Source organism: Leptidea sinapis, chromosome 1 (genome assembly GCF_905404315.1).
Source record: "Leptidea sinapis chromosome 1, ilLepSina1.1, whole genome shotgun sequence".
Classification (NCBI taxonomy): Eukaryota; Metazoa; Arthropoda; class Insecta; order Lepidoptera; family Pieridae; genus Leptidea; species Leptidea sinapis.
Genome location: NC_066265.1, coordinates 2973462 through 2992377, shown reverse-complemented (window position 1 = coordinate 2992377; position 18916 = coordinate 2973462). Strand labels below are relative to the sequence as shown.

Here is an 18916-nt window from a genome sequence, read left to right as displayed (position 1 = left end):
TGATGCTTAGTAGCTAGATTATAATTAAAATGATAAAACTTAAGTTCTTATTATTAAAGGAAAACAATGCCTTAATAAATTTTCAGAAAACGCAAGCGTTGGCAAAATTCATATTTAAGTTATAGTCAAACTTCGATTATACTGTTACTATTTGTGTTTTCAATCTAAGTAATGAAGTTCCTAATTGGATGATGGATAATCAGGGCTACTCACGTATCCAATATATATAGTTATAAAAAAAATATTGAAGTAGGCGTTACTTTGCGGAAATCCATAATTATACAAATGATTTGAGTTTTCTAAGTCTCGTGCCAGATTTTGGCGAGACAACACGTCCTGAGGATGCCTCGTGTAGAGGTGAAACACGAAATGTTTAAAGACAAATACTGGCGGAATTGACACTAAAGAAAACTCAAATCATTTGTATATATTTAAACTATATATTAAAACTTTCAAAGCCACACCTCAAGGTTTTTTATTACTGTCCGATGCGGTCTCTTCTATGATAAGACATACATTTGTAAGTCAAAGACCGAATCATGTTATTGGATTAGGCTTTGACTAAGACACTATTTCAGACCTGAGATTTGACTAGCCAAATCTAGAAGCGACGGAGCTTCGAGTTTGACTGTAACATATATATTGGATACGTAAGTAGCCCTGATTATCAATCATCCAATTTGCCACTTCATTAGATTGAAATCACAAAAAGTAACAGAGTAATCCTCAGTCAGCTCAGCCAAATATAGTAGGTAATTGATCGTCGGGAGGCACCGCGGATTAATAAAGAAAGCCGCAAATTAATCTCGTTAGCAGTCCCCAAATCCCAGATCTAAATAAAGTTGTTCCCAAACTTGGCTTATTAATATTTATTCGTGTGAATAAATATAATCACGATGTTGAAATTCGCGGAGTCAGATGTTCAGGTAATTAATTGAATCAGACACCAGGCTTGCAAACAATTAGGGCTGAGAAATTTGACGGGTATTAATAAAGTTATAATATTAATACGATTTACGAGGTATCGCTTCGAGAATACTCCTTAATGTTTATGGCGTATATCTCAATTATAACTAAGAACTTAATTCGTCGACATATATATATATATATATATATATATATATATATATATAGTTTCAATCTATTTAAATAATGTACAAAAACAAAGGAAAATTTATTCCCCAGCTACCATAATAGGTACAGACCCCCATAATATATCTTTAAGAAAAGAGAGAAAAGCTTAAAATTGTTGAGCTTGGGTTTCTAGGTGGTCGGAATCAAAAGCTATTCAGGTTCAAACATTTCTCATAGAGATACATTCAAAATGAGGATTTGCGTCGACACTCTGGCTCCTTCTCATGTCCAAGCTACGTCAGTTGTTGCTGGGGCTGCTGCTTCGACTGCTGAAGACAGAAAGCGTCGCAAATATGTTGGTCTCAGTGAGTCTTACATCTTTGTGCCGTTTGGTGTCGAGAGACTTGGCCCGTGGGGCCCAGAGGCACGGAGAATGTACAAAGTACTATCTTCGCGCCTAAATAAAGCTACTGGAAACCCAAGCGCTGGCAGATATTTCGGTCATAGGATCAGCCTAGCTATCCAACGCGGAAATGCTGCCAGTATTCTAGGTACGCTTCCACGTAATGATAGTTTGAATTTTTTGTAGTCATAGTATTGTAAATATAGTTATAACATATGTTTTGTTTGAATAAATACATTAAATGAGGTTTGTTCACTAGAACATGCCAACAATGGGCATTTTGAACAATTTGGTTGGTCAGGCATATCGGACAAAAAGCTCTAACTAAGGCTGAATCCTATAGCGCGTACTTATACTCTGCTCAGCTTTACTTAAGTAAAACTTAGCTGAGTGTGATAAAACGAAAAACTTGACATTTGAATTAGGCTGTCTTATTGCTTTTTTTTATGAAAATAAGGGACGAGATGAACAGGACGTTCAGCTAATGGTTATTGATATGCCTTGCCCATTACAAAGCAGTGCCGCTGAGGATTTTTGAAAAACCGTTAAATTCTGAGCGGCACTATGCGCTCGTCACCTCGAGACATAAGATGTTAAGTCTCATTTGCCCAGTAATTTCACTAGCTACGGCGCCCTTCAGACCGAAACACAGAAATGTTTACACATTACTGCTTCACGGCAGAAATAGGCTCTGTTGTGGTACCCATAAACTGGCCGGCATCCTATGCAAAGAACCCTCCCACTGGTACGCTTAAGCTCAGAATAATTTTAGCTATCAAATGACTATAAAAACGAAATAAAAGATTATGCTAAGCTCACACTCAACCTTGTCTTACGTAAGTAAAGTCTCAGCAAAGCCTGAGACACATAATGAAACATGAATATTTAAATGTCAACATTTTATATCTGCGCGGTTACAAGAACAATACTTGTTCGGTTTTACGGGAAAAATAAATTTCGTAACGTAGGTTAGCTCTCCATTTTTCAAGTCGTAAATTATTGAAATAAATCAGTGTTCGAAAATGTCAAGGCTGTTTAAGGGCTTACAACTGCCGCCCAAACAACCACACAGCACGAAAGTCGCAGAGCGTTGCCAGCCAGGCTTGAACCGGTTTTAAATTTTACGGTTATTACCGATAAAAGTTTTTGTATCTATTATGAGTGTAAACGCTATCGTTATGGGAGTCTTATACCCTTATTAAACCGGTTAATTCCGCAAGAATAGTCTTACAGTAGGCCAGACCATACGCTCGTATCGTGTGATGTTTTTTTTTAAAGAAGAGAGGACGAACGAGCGTACAGGTCACCTGATGTTAAGTGATCACCGCTGCCCACATTTTCCGCAACACCAGAGGAATCACAAATCTCTTTTTTTAAGGTCGTGTCGCATATTTCCGGAAACATCGCACAAGGAAGATTATTCCATACTTTGGTTGTGTCTCCATCAATATAGCTCCCTTCAAAAAAAAGATGACATAATTCACTTCAAACTGGCTACGTCAGTACATTTAAATGTATTGAATAACAAAATCATTGCATAAGCGATACAATACACATCAGTACCATCCCACGGCAGTCTGTCGTACAATTGTTTCCTTGCTATCAAGTGTTAAAATGTAGATCGCGATGTTAGTGCGATAAATCAGTGAGAGCTTGCGTAACACAAATTTACACCAGGCACGTGACTCGTGGAGGTAGTTGCGAACTTTACAACTTTAAAATATTGCTGGAATACAGCTCTGATTTAGTAAACGTATGAGGTAGAATGAGGGTAGTTTGAAATATGTTTACTGATGTTATGTCAGATTATGTCATGTGTATTAGCACTGTTCACTGTTTTGAGATCCAACCTTATGATTATTAAAGATTGTATTTATTAACAAATTACTGTAATAATAGAATTTGAAAACATTTTAATCGACCACCGCGTACCGGTGCTACAACTTGAATGCCTGTATTCGTGGTCAACTGACAACGTCACGTTCGTGTTATCAGTTGACTGTCTCTATTTTACATTTTAATAGATTATTACAATTTAACAATAAGATTGATTATTAAATAAATCATGCTAATTAAATAAAATCAACATAATTAAAAAAAATGTGCTTGTTTTTACGTATCTTTAAAGCCTTTTAAAGTCAAATCTTTCTTGGGTGCGCCTAGCATTTTTTTAGTTTTCATGTGACTCGGTCAAGGTAAACATTACAACTAAAATATTGCTGGAATACAGCTCTGGCTTAGTAAATGTATGAGGAATGAAGGTAGTTTGAAATGTGTTTACTGCTGTAATGGCTAATTTAGTCATGGGTTTCTACGTGAGTTCTAAGCTATCCGGACTTAGAAGTCTAGAGGCCCCCTGGCCCCAATTTATTTGCCAAACGAAAATTTCATTTTCAATGAATATTTGATTGTGAAACCAAGTATATATTGTTGTATTATTGAACAAACATATATCTGAAATTAAATTTGACTATTAAGGATTATGATGATGGTATTTGTTCCAGGGTATTTCGGCTAGTGTTGCAACCCGACCCAGGGTCGGTATTCGCTGACGACGTCCAGTTTCACTCCACATCTGGTCCGCTAAGCTACAACACAGCTCTTGTGTACTCCGGGAAGCTGGAAGGTGAAAAAACATGCATTTCCATATTATAGTTATTACAAAAACCTTTTAATGACTGTGTTATATACAATTACTCAAAGCTGTAAATTAAAACACTATCGCTTCTTTTACATAGTAGTAATATACAACTAATTAGGACTATGGGTACCTATATTTTTTGTAAAAATTACAGGCATTCCCACTAACTTATGTCTTCTGGTATAATTCTGAACTAGGCATTTCTTTTGTATGTCTGTGGTTATAACTACCTGGGTGGCTAAGCTCTTTTTAACTGACTTCAAAAAAGGAGGAGGTTCTCAATTCGTTGGTATTTTTTTTTATGTTTGTTACCTCATAACTTTCGACTGGGTGAACCGAAATTTGATAATCCTTTTTTTATTTAAAAGCTTGAGCTTCCCGTGTAATTTTTGGTCCAGATTCGACGGTGGCATCCATGAGAAAACCATAAAACTCTTAAATTTGCTTTACATAAGTATAGCAAAGTGGATGATAAATTTACGAATAACTCAATATCGCGCCAACCGATTTCGATTATTCTTTTTTTATTGGAAAGGATATACTTCAAAGATAGTTTGGTGAGAGTTTGGTTAGGTTCTGATAGCGGAATCTATGACAAAGTAACAGAACTCTTCAATTCTTAGGAGCAAATTAACGATACTCGGCGAATCTTTTTATGCTATCCGGATATTTAAGTCATCTACCATAACATAGTTATGGTCAAGTAATTGTCGTAGTCAAATATGATGATCAATGGGACTCCTAAACGCCTTAAAGTAAGGGTGCGATCTGTGGCAGAATTTCTAACTGTCTGTAATCAAATTGCAAAGCGCTTACGTTCATTGCTGCATTGAAAAATTTAGTATATCTACAATAATCGTAACTAGAATTAGATTAATTAATTAGATTGTATAAAAATACGCAATTATTTTTATACTTTTTAGTGCATATTATATCTATTGTTTTGGAATAGTGTTTTAGAAGTCGGTTGTTTTTATGCTATGTTTTTTTAATGTTATAAAGACTTCAATGAGTTTACTGTTCCATAAAAATATGGACCAGTATCAGTACCAGTGATACCATGTTTGCACAGGATGCCGGCTAGATTATGGGTATTACAACGGCGCCTATTTCTGCCGTGAAGCAGTAATGTATAAACGTTACTGTGTTTCGGTCTGAAGGGCGCCCTAGCTAGTGTAATTACTGGACAAATGAGACTTAACATCTTATGTCTCAAGGTGACGAGCGCGGTTGTAGTTCCGCTCTAGGTTTTTGGGTTTTTCAAGAATCCTGTGTGAGTAAAAATAACCAATAGTTTAGACTGAAATCTTTCTTAAAAGATCTACTATAGATATATTTAACTAGTTTGAGAAAGATTTACGTGGTAGCATACATTACATTACACCGATCCTACATACATTAGATCCGTTAGACAGTTTAAACTTCGTTTTATATATTAGCAATTCATCAAGACCCGGTTACTGTAGGACATGATTTAATTCCACACGTTCTTTTACCACAGATAACCTTATAAATCTTTCAATCTTTTAGTCATTAACGATTCATTATTCCTTCGATCTCCGTTCGAAAATTTTTCCATGTCTTGGTTTACTTACGTGATATTATTTGAGAACAATCCGGGAAGAAGGAACGCTTATATAATCTAATTTAATCATATATATATAATTCAATGGGACAAGGATTTAAATAGAGGTATGAATAATATGGTTTGATTATTGTCGGAACTTTTATAAACTTTTAAAATGTAAAAATAGCAGTTATAGCACTGTAGGTTATAGTGGCATAACTACAGTAGTTGGATATATGGTATCGCGGACTTTTATGTAAATAATTAATACATTCTATAATAATGTAGAACATTTTTGAAGTAAAACTTCTTTAGGCGCGACTTTCTCAGTGATAATCATAATCTCTTGACTCAGTAATGCGTGAGTGCTTATTTGGTAACAAGGCTTTATTTAATGTAATATATTAATGTATCAGTTAATTATTCATAAAGTTAATTAATTAATTAATTAAGTTCTACTTCAATCGCGCATAAAGATTACACGCACACACTTTTTTTTTTGACAATTTCTTTTAACACCTTGGGATAAATTATTGCATTTTAAGTAGAAGTCCCTATTTTTTATTGTAATATAGCGTATGTCACTCAGTGAAGATGCAGCTTTCTAATAGTGAAAGAATTTTTGAAATCGGTCGAGTAGTTTTTGTGTGAAAACATTACAAACATACATACAAAAACACAAATGTTTCCTCTTTATAATATTAGTTTAGATAGAATAAAATAATGTACGAAGTACAACTTTGCAGAACACATCATTATTTACAATAAGTGTCGCAACAGAATGTCAACAGTTTTTTTTAACTTATTTTAAAAATTTAATTGAAATGTCGCTAGTACAAATTCAAATATAAATTCAATAACTCGATAACTTCATCAAGAAAAGGCTTTTAATACGAAATACAACTTTCTTTTATATTCATAAAGAAAAAACGTTTACACTATATTTTTATTATGTATAGATTATTCTGGAAAAGTTAATTTATAACAAAGTCTTGACAGTTTGCGCACACTTACGGTCGTTCCCAATATTCAGTCTATCTCTTACTTGAGATAAAAACCGTAACTATCGTTGACTTTTCTGTTCCAATAAACTTATCGACGGTAACTCACCTAATCCGTACACGCTGTCTGTCAATGGGACGACATACAGCTTACCAGCTATAGAAATTTGTATGGGAATTACAATTCACTCGTCCCAATATAAGGCGATAAGAATGACTTATCGGGTATATTGGGACAGCTTCAGATTATTGGCAGCTAATTACTGACAGTAGAAGGTAGTAATTTATCTCTATCTGTAGATAGTATATTGGGAACGGCCGTTTATAGACTTATAATATAATAGCGTATAGACAAACAAAGCGTGCGAGAGAGAACACCTCTAACGGAGATACAGTATGATAGAAAAGGATAGCGAATCTATAGTTACTGTAACCTAGTTTGTTTGACAAGTCGTAAACAGTCAGCCACGCAAATAAGCTCCTAAGTATTTTGAATATTAAATCAATAGCTAATGCACACATTGACAAACCAAAATTCGTCACGCATTATCGGACTATCAGGTAGTTTATACGCTAGTATAAGTCTATGGTTGACTCGATCCGTCTTTACGCAAACGAGCGTTACATAGGCCAACGTGGCAGCTTGTCGCATTTTATTCTCACAAAAAAAATATTTCAGCGAGCCTTAAGAAGTTATCCGTTCAATACCTGGATGCAAAAGCTCTTTTGATAGTAAAGTTAAATTTGTAACCAAAATTTATGAACGATGTGGTACTCGTGACCTCTCCGGTTCCGTCCGAGCGCTTTTTCCGATGAGCCAACCATTCGAGTACGCATTCTTCGTAAATTTTGGTATATCTTGTTCAACCTTAAGGTTGTGGCTCCATCTACAGGATCTACTTTACAGTTGATAACCAGCTCAACTAGGTTGGTTGAGGGCAGCGCAGGACCGATCGTCGTGGAGACCTTTGTGGGAGGCCTTTGTCCAGCAGTATTCCGGCTGATATGATGAACCTACTCAACCCCAATAATTTCATATTAGAAAATTTACATACATTGTGGTTACAAATTTAATTTGTTTAAATAATCCCAGACGTGAGGAATATCACTTTAAAAAACAAATTCTCTTTAGATACCCTACGTTTTAATTAATATACTGCAGAAATCCATTCACATAAGCTTAGTTAGCAGTAAATGTGTTAGGCTACAAATTAACTTTGAGATTTTACTCGTTTAAGAAATTCAAACAGAAATGTGAAACGTATTTCTCTCTTTTTACGTCTTTCTAGAAGTAAATCTCGTACACGTCTGCTTTAAATTAAACGCCATACAGTGGCTAACTATCCGAGCAGCATAAATAACACGAAGGAAAAAACTGTGAGCTAATTTATCATATTAATTACCAGTGGGAGGCTCCTTTGCACAGGAAGCCGGCTAGATTATGGGTACAACAACGGCGCCTATTTCTGCCGTGAAGCAGTAATGTGTAAGCGAACTGTGTTTCGGTCTGAAGGGCGCCGTAGCTAGTGAAATGACTGGGCAAATGAGACTTGACATCTTATGTCTCAAGGTGACGAGCGCTGTTGCAGTGCCGCTTGGCAACCGTACTGCCATATTCACTCGTGCTCGTTGTCAACCTAGCTCTCTGAGTCGCTTTATTTTTAAAGCTACCCTCAGAAAGCGCCGCGCTATCATCCGTGGTGCGAGGACGCCGTCACCAGCTCCGATCTCCGGCTACGTAGCTGCCCTCCAGGCTCAGTACCTACTACCCGGCTTCCCACCAGCGGGATCCCCCGGAGAACGGCACAACTGCAGGGAGGGATGTGCTGCTAGCCTTGAGCAGTGAAGTACGGTCCCAGCTCCTCCGACGTTGGAGCCCGACGCTATGTCTTCGAAGAAGTCCAAGAAAATGAAGCCGTCCGTCGTGCGACCACAATCGCCGATAGACACGACGCCTATCGCTTCCGCGCCGCACATCAGCGCAGAAACGCCGCGAGCGCCCGCCGCGTCTAAAACACGCGTTGCGCCCAGCAAGACGCCACAGCAGACCCGCGACGATACGGCAGTCGAGACCATCCAGTGCGCTCCCCTGAAGCCCAAGACCGAATCCCTAGCACACAACATTATGTTGTGTAGCCAGAGCATGCTCAACTTCGCAGTTGCGCACTTTGGTCTGGGGATCGAGGTCGAGTGTGTTAAGGTACAATACGCGCGTCTGGTCACGACCGCCTGCCACGCGGTTGAAAAGAAGCTCTCTCCAAACTATCATTATATTAGTGTGGAGAGCATCCTCGAGGAGATGCAGACCTACAGCGCACCTCCATCGACTTGCAGCCAGCGCTCATCAACAGATGAGCACACCCGTATACGGGCGAGCACACCTGTGATGCCGCCACAGAATACATCCCCAACTGCGAGCTTCGCCGCAGTTGCATTGTCTCCCGGCCGCCAAACGGAGACGCAGACTGCCCCCACGGCCGCCGCCACCACCCCATAGGGAAAAATGCCGACGCTGACGGTTGAAGAAATGCCCGTATGGATCCCACATATGAAGATCCTGCGCGAGAAGTTGGGTCGGAGCGCAAACGCCCGTCCATACCGCAGAGGGATCCGCTTCCTGCCAGTGGACGAAGAAGAATACAGAGTGGTACAGCAGTACCTCTCAAGTCAAGAGGATCTCACGATCAAGGAGATGCAGACCTACAGTGCACCTCCATCGACCTGCAGCCAGCACCCATCAACAGGTGAGCACACCCGTATACGGGCAAGCTCACCTGAGATGCCACCACAAAATGCATCCCCAACTGCGAATTTCGCCGCAGTTGTATCGACTCCCGGCCACCAAATGAAGACGCAGACTGTCCCCACGGCCACTACCGGCCCCACGGCCGCCGACACCACCCGCAAGGGAAGAATGCCGCCGCTGGTGGTTGAAGAAATGCCCAACTGGATCCAACACTTCAAGATCCTGCGCGAGAAGTTGGGTCGGCCCCCAAATGCCCGCCCTTTCGGCAAAGGGGTCCGCTTCCTGCCAGCGGACGAAGCAGAGTACAGAGTGGTACAACAGTACCTCTCAAGTCAAGAAGAAGCGAAGCTCCCCTGGTTCAGTTACTCGTTGCCGGCAGATCGCAGACTTAAGTTTGCGATTCGGGGCCTACCGGTCGACACTGAACCAGCAGATATTGAAGATGCTTTGCGCTCACGGGGGTACAGTCCCGAGTACTGCCGGCGAGTGCAAGCAAGAAGAGGCCGGCCAGGATGCATATATTTTATAATCCTGAAGAGATCTCCTGGAATCACTCCCGCCATATATGAGATAACTGAATTACTCAACATGGCGGGCATCAAGGTAGAACCGTGGCGCTCGAAGAAAGGGCCAGCACAGTGCCACCGCTGCCAGGGCTTCCGACACTCGTCGCACGGCTGCCATCGGCAGCAAGCTTGCGTACGTTGTGGCGGACCGCATCCAGCCAAAGACTGCAGCCGTCCACTGACGGAACCCGCCACCTGCGTAAACTGCGGTGGACCCCACCCGGCAAGCAACACAAGCTGCCGGGTCTACAAAGAAGAGGCTCGCAACAGACGCGCAAGCACGGTTACGCGCACCGGCTCCAGAAAGCCTGTTGCCTCCCCCACGCCGCCCCTCTCACAAGTCGAGGAAAAAGATGAGGAATATGAAACTACCCGCAGTGAGTTTTTTGTAGATACCCGCAACAACCATGAAGAGTTGTTGCGCCCAGAACCAACCCCACGACCAGAAGACGTGGCGGCAGACGAACCCAAACCCATGGCCTTGACAAATCAAGCCCTGCCTCGAGAGGCCAAAGGAAAAAAGCAGAGTACCCGCATAATGGAAAAACCACCATTGCGAAGTGAGGACATAAGTGACGAGGCATTTGGAATGTTGGGCTCCTTCATAAAAGCATTCCAACTAGAACACTTAGTCCCGGAAGTCTTGAAGCCGAAAATCCTCGCCGACCAGCTGATCGCCCCGTGTATCCTTCCTACGGGGCTCGATCGCTCGGGACAAGCAGGGGCGCCAACCAAGAAGCCAAATGAAGGAAGTAAAGATGAAAAACGGAAGGAAAAACTTCATGGGGGACGTAAGAACCCCACCCCAATGACCTGGACATAGTCATGTCCAGCGCTGATACCTGATGCAGGAGGCTATCGCCTCGATCATCATCCCCCACGCGCCCTTCGGGCGCGCGTGGGGGATGATGTCATCACGTGTGATGACGCGATGTCATCACGTGTGTGACATCTTATGTCTCAAGGTGACGAGCGCAATTGTAAGTAGTGCCGCTCAGAATTTTTGGGTTTTTCAAGAATCCTGAGCAGCCCTGCATTGTAATGGGTAGGGTGTATCTATTGCCATCAGCTGAACGTCCTGTTCGTCTCGTTCATTATTTAAAAAAAAGTGGTATATCCAATGATAATTATAATTTTCCACCATCTCCCCTAACTTCTTTGCTGCTGTTTTCGTTCCGTGGGTTGGGTCATCTGTGCCGGTGTTGATGTTGTAGTGGGCTTCGTTAGGGATGATAAGCGGACACTATTGCATTCTCTGAAAAGGCAAAGGAATCTAGGATTAGTCAAGAATTTTCTTCTTTATGGTCAGATAATTTATACGTCTAGATAAAAACAGGCCAGGTTTAATACTATAGTGTGCATGGTAAGCTAAGCCTTACACTCGCTATTAGTATGTCAATGTTGTGTTAGTGTGCGTGGATTGCTCAAAATAGAGGTCAACTGTCAACCTCAATTTTTAGATGTATAAACTACCTAAACTTTTACTAATACATATAATGACTAATTATGTCTAGATCTATCCAGAGGCGTGCATGTCAAATAGGCACTAAGGCAGTGCCTACTTCGTTATCAACGTAAATAAATATAGTCTCTAACGGCCGTTCCCAATATACTATCTACAGATAGAGATAAATTACTACCTTCTATTGTCAGTAATTAGCTATCAATAATCTGAAGCTGTCCCAATATACCCGATAAGTCATTCTTATCGCCTTATATTGGGACGCGTGAATTGAAATTTCCACACAAACTCTATAACGCTGGTAAGCTATACGTCGTCCCATTGACAGCCAGCGTGCACGGATAAGGTGAGTTACCGTCGATAAGTTTATTGGGACAGAAAAGTCAACGATTGTTACGATTTTTATCTCAAGTAGGCCACAATCGTAGATAGACTGAATATTGGGAACGGCCGTAAGTTAATTAAGTTTAATTTGGTTTCGTTATTTTATAAACAAACATTAAACAACCTTATAAGATTTTTCCTTACGCTAGGTACCAAATACCTACGGTACGCAATCTCTAGGTTGCATATTCCAAAGCTCAACTACGACTAGTTAGCCTTTTTTCCATTTCTGCCGTGAAGTACCATGTGTTTCGGTCTGAAGGACGTCGTAGCTAGTGAAATTACTGGCAAATGAGACTTAACATCTTGTCTCAAGGAGCGCAATTGTAGTGCCGCTCAGAATTTTTGGGTTTTACGAGAATTCTAAGTGGCACTGCATTTTAATGGGCTGGGCTTATCAATTACCATCAGCTGAATGTCCTGCTCGCCTCGTGCCTTATTATCATAAAAAAAACAGTGCCTACCTTGCTAGAAACCTAGTGCACGCCCCCTGGATCTATCCAGATAGTAGTTACATAGATATGTAACTAGATCCATTGGGGCGAGTAAATAGTACTTTGTTCCTGAATTAGGGATTTTTCAAGAATAGGGCATACCACAAACTTAGCTTTCACCCCTGGTGTTGTGGATGTCCATCGGCACTTTCTGCCTCTTGCCTGTTTGCCCCCTCTTACGGTCGTTCCCAATATTCAGTCTATCACTTACTTGAGATAAAAATTGTAACTATCGTTGACTTTTCTGTCCCAATAAACTTATCGACGGTACCTCACCTTATTCGTACACGCTGTCTGTCGATGGGACGACTTATAGCTTACCAGCGATAGAAGTTTGTATGGAAATTGCAATTCACGCGTGCCAATATAAGGCGATAAGAATGACTTATCGGGTGTATTGGGACAGCATCAGATTATAGACAGTTAATTACTGACAGAAGTAATTTATCTCTATCTGTAGATAGTATATCGGGAACGGCCGTTATAAAACAAAAAATTCTGAGTCGAATATGTTTCAGTTTATGAAAATCAACTCGCGTATTTTCTCCCTTCAATTCGATTTAGTACAATCCGTTAGATTTAATTAAATCCCATATACCGTCTAATTACGCGAGGAATATAAACATACGCAGAGGTAAATCGTGACCTAATTTGGCAGACAATAATACGGTTATGTCAGCTTATTGCAGAGTATTCAAGGAAGACTCGGTCCTCCGTAAAGGAGTCACGTTCGACGGTTCGTTTGTGCCAATTCATACAATTGTCACAACAATAGGCAAATCCGCTTCGCGTATGAATTCTATTTAGGACTTTGTGCTGCGACATTCGCTTGGATTTATTGTAATCTCATCGTTAAAACAATGATTGGATTTACGAGTCAATGGAGTAATTTGATTGAATACGAGCGTTGTAATAGACAGTTTAAGGATTTTGATTATAATGTTAATTCAATAACCTAAGATACATAATAGCTTTAAGGGTAAATGTATACACTTTTATAATAAAGTCCCAGCCACTGTTCAGGCATTAGCTATAAATAAATTTAAATGATTTATAAAAAAAATGGCGCTGTCGTAAATCCTAATACTCCACAGCTGAATAACTAAGTGATCGGACAACCTGGGACTAGATTATAATTATTTTATAGCGATAGAAATGACTGTACAATATTGCATATTTTTATTGAAAAGAGCGCAAAAAAAGAATGCTGGGAGAGTTTCTTGCGCCGCTTCTTCTCTCAGAGCGCCATTTATTTCCGAAGCGGTAGTAGTATCTAGTAGTTATTAGAAATGACATCAAAAAGAATTCTAAAGGAATCAATTTTGAGAAAATAAATGCCTTTTATTTGGAGGAGTAATTTGATTGAATACGAGTGTTGTAATAGACCGGTTTAGGATTTAGATTGTAATGTTAATTCAACAAAGAGTTTATTGAATTAATAAATATTTATCTTGGTTCATCTGCCTGGGATCATTAATCCCTGCTAATATTATAAATGTGCGTGAAGCGATTTTGATAAAATTTATAACAGGGATAGACAAGAGCTTGGGAAAGGCTACCTTTTATCGCGAATAAAAGACTTGGCGGGGTTGAAATAAGAACTATCGAACATAGCACCATGATTATTTTAAATATTTGTTCTGGCGTTTTTAAAATTTAGACCAGTGTGCGGTGAAAAAGGGGGATTGAAATTTCTTTAGTTGGTAGCTTATAAAAATGTATTAACCACAGTAGTTTCTTGTGTATTATTTGCAAGGTGATTATATTAAAAAATACTGCCCAAAGTAACTATTGCATGCGCACGAACGAGAACGAACGCAGTAGCAATAAAATTATTTACTTATTTACTTATAAATAAAAAATTAACACAAATTCAAATTCAAATATTTTTATTCAAAATAGGATGTGACATCACTTATTGAAAGTCAGAAACTACCACCCATTCCAAAATAAATGCCTCAGACCTGAGAAGAATGGGCGCAACAAACTCAGCGGGCTTTTTTTTTCATCGAATAATTATGTTCACAAAGTAATATTGTACAATTAAACTTATTATTTAATAGCCTGAGTGGGGTCATTCCATTCCCAATCTGTGGTATCATTAAGAAAGTCAATTATGTTATAGTAACCACACAAATGTTTTTTAACAATTCTTTTAAATAACGGTCTTTTGAAAACTATTTAAAGTTACAACATAAACATTAAGTTGGATAGTGAATGAGACAAATTTAGTTACGTAATTAGACTTATTTATGAGCGGTTTTAATCCCCCAGCTGAGTGCAAGTTGTGATTTTAATTCATCGAAGCCCCGAGCTCTTTGCACCTCGAATTAGTTTGCATAAAATATCGCCCGCTATTCATTTAACCGTCTCCCAGTTGTTTGAGATTCAAAAGGGTAATTCTGAAATAGTCTCCCGTTTTAAATGTAAACTCAAATTGATTCTATTCTGACGGATGCTTTCGATTTGAATATTCCACTCAATCTTCATTTATTTACAGATGACGAATCATCACATGTGTACGGTGTGATCACGGCAGAAGGACTCTTCGATGGTACAATATGGACTGCTTCTGAGGAATATTATGTGGAACCTCTCACTCGATACAATTTCGAACATCCCTCAATGCACAGTGTGATCTACCGACGATCTGATGTCGAACATCCCGATGATAACAGAAATGCATCCAACTGTGCATCGCACTTACTGCACGTTAAAGGCACTGTTGGAAAACACGGAGAACTCTTCAACTTCACGGAAGAAACACCAAACAAAAATATACCATTTAGTAATAAGTCCGATGATTTAAGTTCCGAAATAAACAGACGGAAGAAGCGATGGCTTCCCGAAGACGAAATGCAGGATGATCAACCAAAGAAAAATCCAGAATTACCTTTAGACTTAGATGTTCCGTATACAAGTAATAGCGATCCGTTCGACAAATCTAGCACTAGGAAGCCAAAAACAAAAATTGATAAAAGCAACTTGATCACAAAAGTGCGTCTTGATATGGAAGAATCGAGACCTAAGCCAAAGACGCACGTGGAAGTGATAAAAACAAAAGCGGGTGTAGTGACAGTTAGTAAAGACATCGTCAAGAAAGAGCCTGTTGGGTATACAGTTTTATCGGCAAACGCTAGCGACGATGGCAGACATGTTAATAAACGTGCCACTGTAGACCCGAGAAAAACAACTTGCCTAGTTTATTTGCAAGCCGATCATATGTTTTATCAACGTTACGGCTCCGAGGAATCTTGCATAGAAGTTATGACACGCCACGTGCAGAAAGTAAACGCTATTTATAAAGTAACAGGTGCGGATTACTGCTAGTTTGCATTTTAATCTTGGAACTAATATTTGTTCCTTTGAAGCTGAGATTTTAACGTTTCCACTTGCTCTTACAGATTTTAATCAAGATGGAAAACCGGATAATATTACTTTTATGATAAAAAGGATCAAAGTACACACTCTAGACGCGCTCAAGGACCCTGCCTACAGGTTTCCAAATAATTATGGCGTTGAAAAATATTTGGAACTCTTCTCAGGTAATCAGATATCATTAGTTTAGCGTTTACAATTTTAAAAGAATACTTTCTGTGAGTTTAACAAACAATCAGGTTATAGAGATTTCTATGTACTGAATTGATTTAATTCAGATTCAGTATTGGGATAACATTAGTTAGATATTGTCACACTAGATGCAGGAATAGTGTTTCGGCAGTTCCACCATCGCATCGTCTACGCTGACGATGTCATATTTTAATATCTCTAATTGGGCTTGGATTTACTACTGTATTACGTGTTTGTGATATTTTGGATTTGCGCATGTGTCGAAATATTATATAAGCTAAAGTTTGTATATTATCAAAGTTTTTTAATTATATACAATTACTCAGGCAAACACCAAAAATGAGCAATTGTATAAAATCCAACCTAAAAAAGTTTTACTGAACATGTGTGACTTTAATGCAACTGTAACTGAAGTAAAATATGCTAATAACGTATTGTAAGTTCTAAATATATTTGTTTTTTATGAAAAAAAGGGACGAGACGAGCAGGACTTTCCGCTGATGGTAATTGATACGCCCCACCCATTACAATGCAATGCCGCTCAGGATTCTTGAAAAACCCAAAAATTCTAAACGGCACTACAATTGCGCTCGTCACGTTGAGACATAAGATGTTAAGTCTCATTTGCCCAATAATTTCACTAGCTACAGCGCCCTTCAGACCGAAACACAGTAATGTTTACACATTACTGCTTCACGGCAGAAATAGGTGCCGTAGTGGTACCCATAATTTAGCCGGCTTTCTGTGCAAAGGAGCCTCCCGCTGGTAAATATATAATATATATGTTTCATAATGTAATTAAGTACCTATCGTTTTTTAAATTCGCGATTAATTAATTTTAAATTAAGCGTTATATCGCCATCAAACGTTAAAGTTGTCTTTAACTTTGTGTACTGTTTTATAAATGAAAAAAAACAACAAAAATTACGTGATAAGTTAATCGAAGTCTAACTTAAAGCGAAAGTAGATGGGGGTAAATCGTAGCGTAGTGTGGATTAAATCTTTATGACTCCCATTCTTTTTATGGAGAGCATATAAACTAAAATTTTATTAAACTAGGCAATACTAATGTTTATTATATTTTTGTTTCAATACAGATATGAAAGTAAAGTATTCAATCATTTTTAGAAGCTACAAAAATCGAGGAAAGATCTTGTCTCTATGCAATTTTTCTTAATGACTGTATTATTACCATATAGCACACTCTCCTCTCCAATACAGTATATTATTCTATTTATATATAACTATAATAAGAATAATAATATTGACACACTTTACACAATTAATTATCTTGCCCCAAACTAGGCATAGCCTGTACTATGGGTGCAAGACAACGATATAAATTTAATACAATATACTTACTTAAACATACATAAATACATATAAACATCCATTACTCGGAAACAAACATCATATAAATGATTGCACCTACCGGGATTCGAACCCGGGATTCTAGCTAAGTAGTCAGGGTCACTAACCATTCGGCTATATGGGTCGTCATAGTGTCATATTGTCATATAACTTTTTTTTTTATGAAAATAAGGGACAAGACGAGCAGGACGTTCAGCTGATGGTAATTGATACGCCCTGCCCATTACAATGCAGTGCCGCTCAGGATTCTTGAAACCCCAAAAATTCTGAGCGGCACTACAACTGCGCTCGTCACCTTGAGATAAGATGTTAAGTCTCATTTGCACAGTAATTTCACTAGCTACGGCGCCCTTCAGACCGAAACACAGTAATGCTTACACATTACTGCTTCACGGCAGAAATAGGCGCCGTTGTGGTACCCATAATCTAGCCGGCATCCTGTGCAAAGGAGCCTCCCACTGGTAAACTATGTTATAGATGTAAGTAGAAGCTACTTTCTAACGATATTTCCTACAATGTATACGCTAACGTTGGAAGGAGACTTCAGTGTAATAAAACTTAATGGTTTCCGGACAGCACTGAGTCCACACAAAATTCCACCTGAGGGAAACTATAAAACTATTACGTCGTAACAATTCCTTTTTATGAAAGATAAATAAATATAATAGGAATATAATCCGGTAAGGACAAACAGGAATAATGGGGAATGTTTTATTGCAGAGGAGGATTACGATGCTTTTTGTCTTGCCTACATGTTTACGTATAGGGACTTTGAAATGGGCACCCTGGGATTGGCCTGGACGGGCGATTTGAAGAACGCAGGCGGTGTTTGCGAGAAAAATGGAGTAAGTAATTATTAAAGTATCGTGTTTTGCAAACCTATTGGCAACGAATGAGATTTTTTTTATATAGAGAAAAATCAAAAGCTGTACTTTATAATATTATAAATAAATAAATTCTGATTAGTTGTTATAATGATTCTGTAATAATTTGATATTGTATGGATCCGCCTATAAAAGTCGCCTTGGCGAAGTCGAGCCAAAATAGCGTCTTCGTCCTTCAATGGAAATGTCACGATTGATTGAAAACCACTGATTTCTACTAAATACCACTGGACTGGCGGCTGTTAAAGTGCTTTTGTGCCTGTTTAATATTCGCCATTTTGGCGCTGTTGGCCATGTAGCGAGAGTCTGCGGTACTAAAACTAGTGATGACAACCTCAGCAACATCGTTAGATAGTGGGAAATTACTGCGAAAAAAAATTGTATACTTTCTGACGTTGATTCTTGAAGTATAAATAACACGGAAAACTAATAAAATTAATTAAAAATGCAAAAATATTTCAGAGTATTGTACGTTCCTTCGCAGCCATTTGTATTATGCGTCAAAATAAGTTCACTAGACGCTCGCGAGTGGCGCTTCAAATAGGCACAAAAAATTTGCTGTCAAACATATGAAAAGGCCTGTCCAGTGGTATTTATACAGGTCAGTGTTGAAAACGTACGCAATACCTATTACGCGCTTGGACAAATCTCAGTACGCTGGGCTGCATAAGCTGAACATGTCACACACTGGACACATCAATCGTCTATGAACCTATGCCTAATGAATGTCTAGGATTCAAGGGCGAAGAGATG

At 39.0% G+C, this 18916-nt stretch overlaps 1 protein-coding gene across 1 annotated transcript in view; it reads left to right on the top strand.

The window, feature by feature from the left end:
• LOC126968374 (uncharacterized) overlaps positions 1 to 18916 on the top strand; it is a 220972-nt gene that overhangs the window by 182285 nt on the left and 19771 nt on the right. The window contains exons 3-6 of the mRNA XM_050813371.1: positions 3982 to 4103; positions 14839 to 15651; positions 15743 to 15883; positions 18000 to 18124. Of these exons, the coding sequence (XP_050669328.1) occupies positions 3982 to 4103; positions 14839 to 15651; positions 15743 to 15883; positions 18000 to 18124 (1201 nt within the window). The remainder of the gene's footprint in view (positions 1 to 3981; positions 4104 to 14838; positions 15652 to 15742; positions 15884 to 17999; positions 18125 to 18916) is intronic.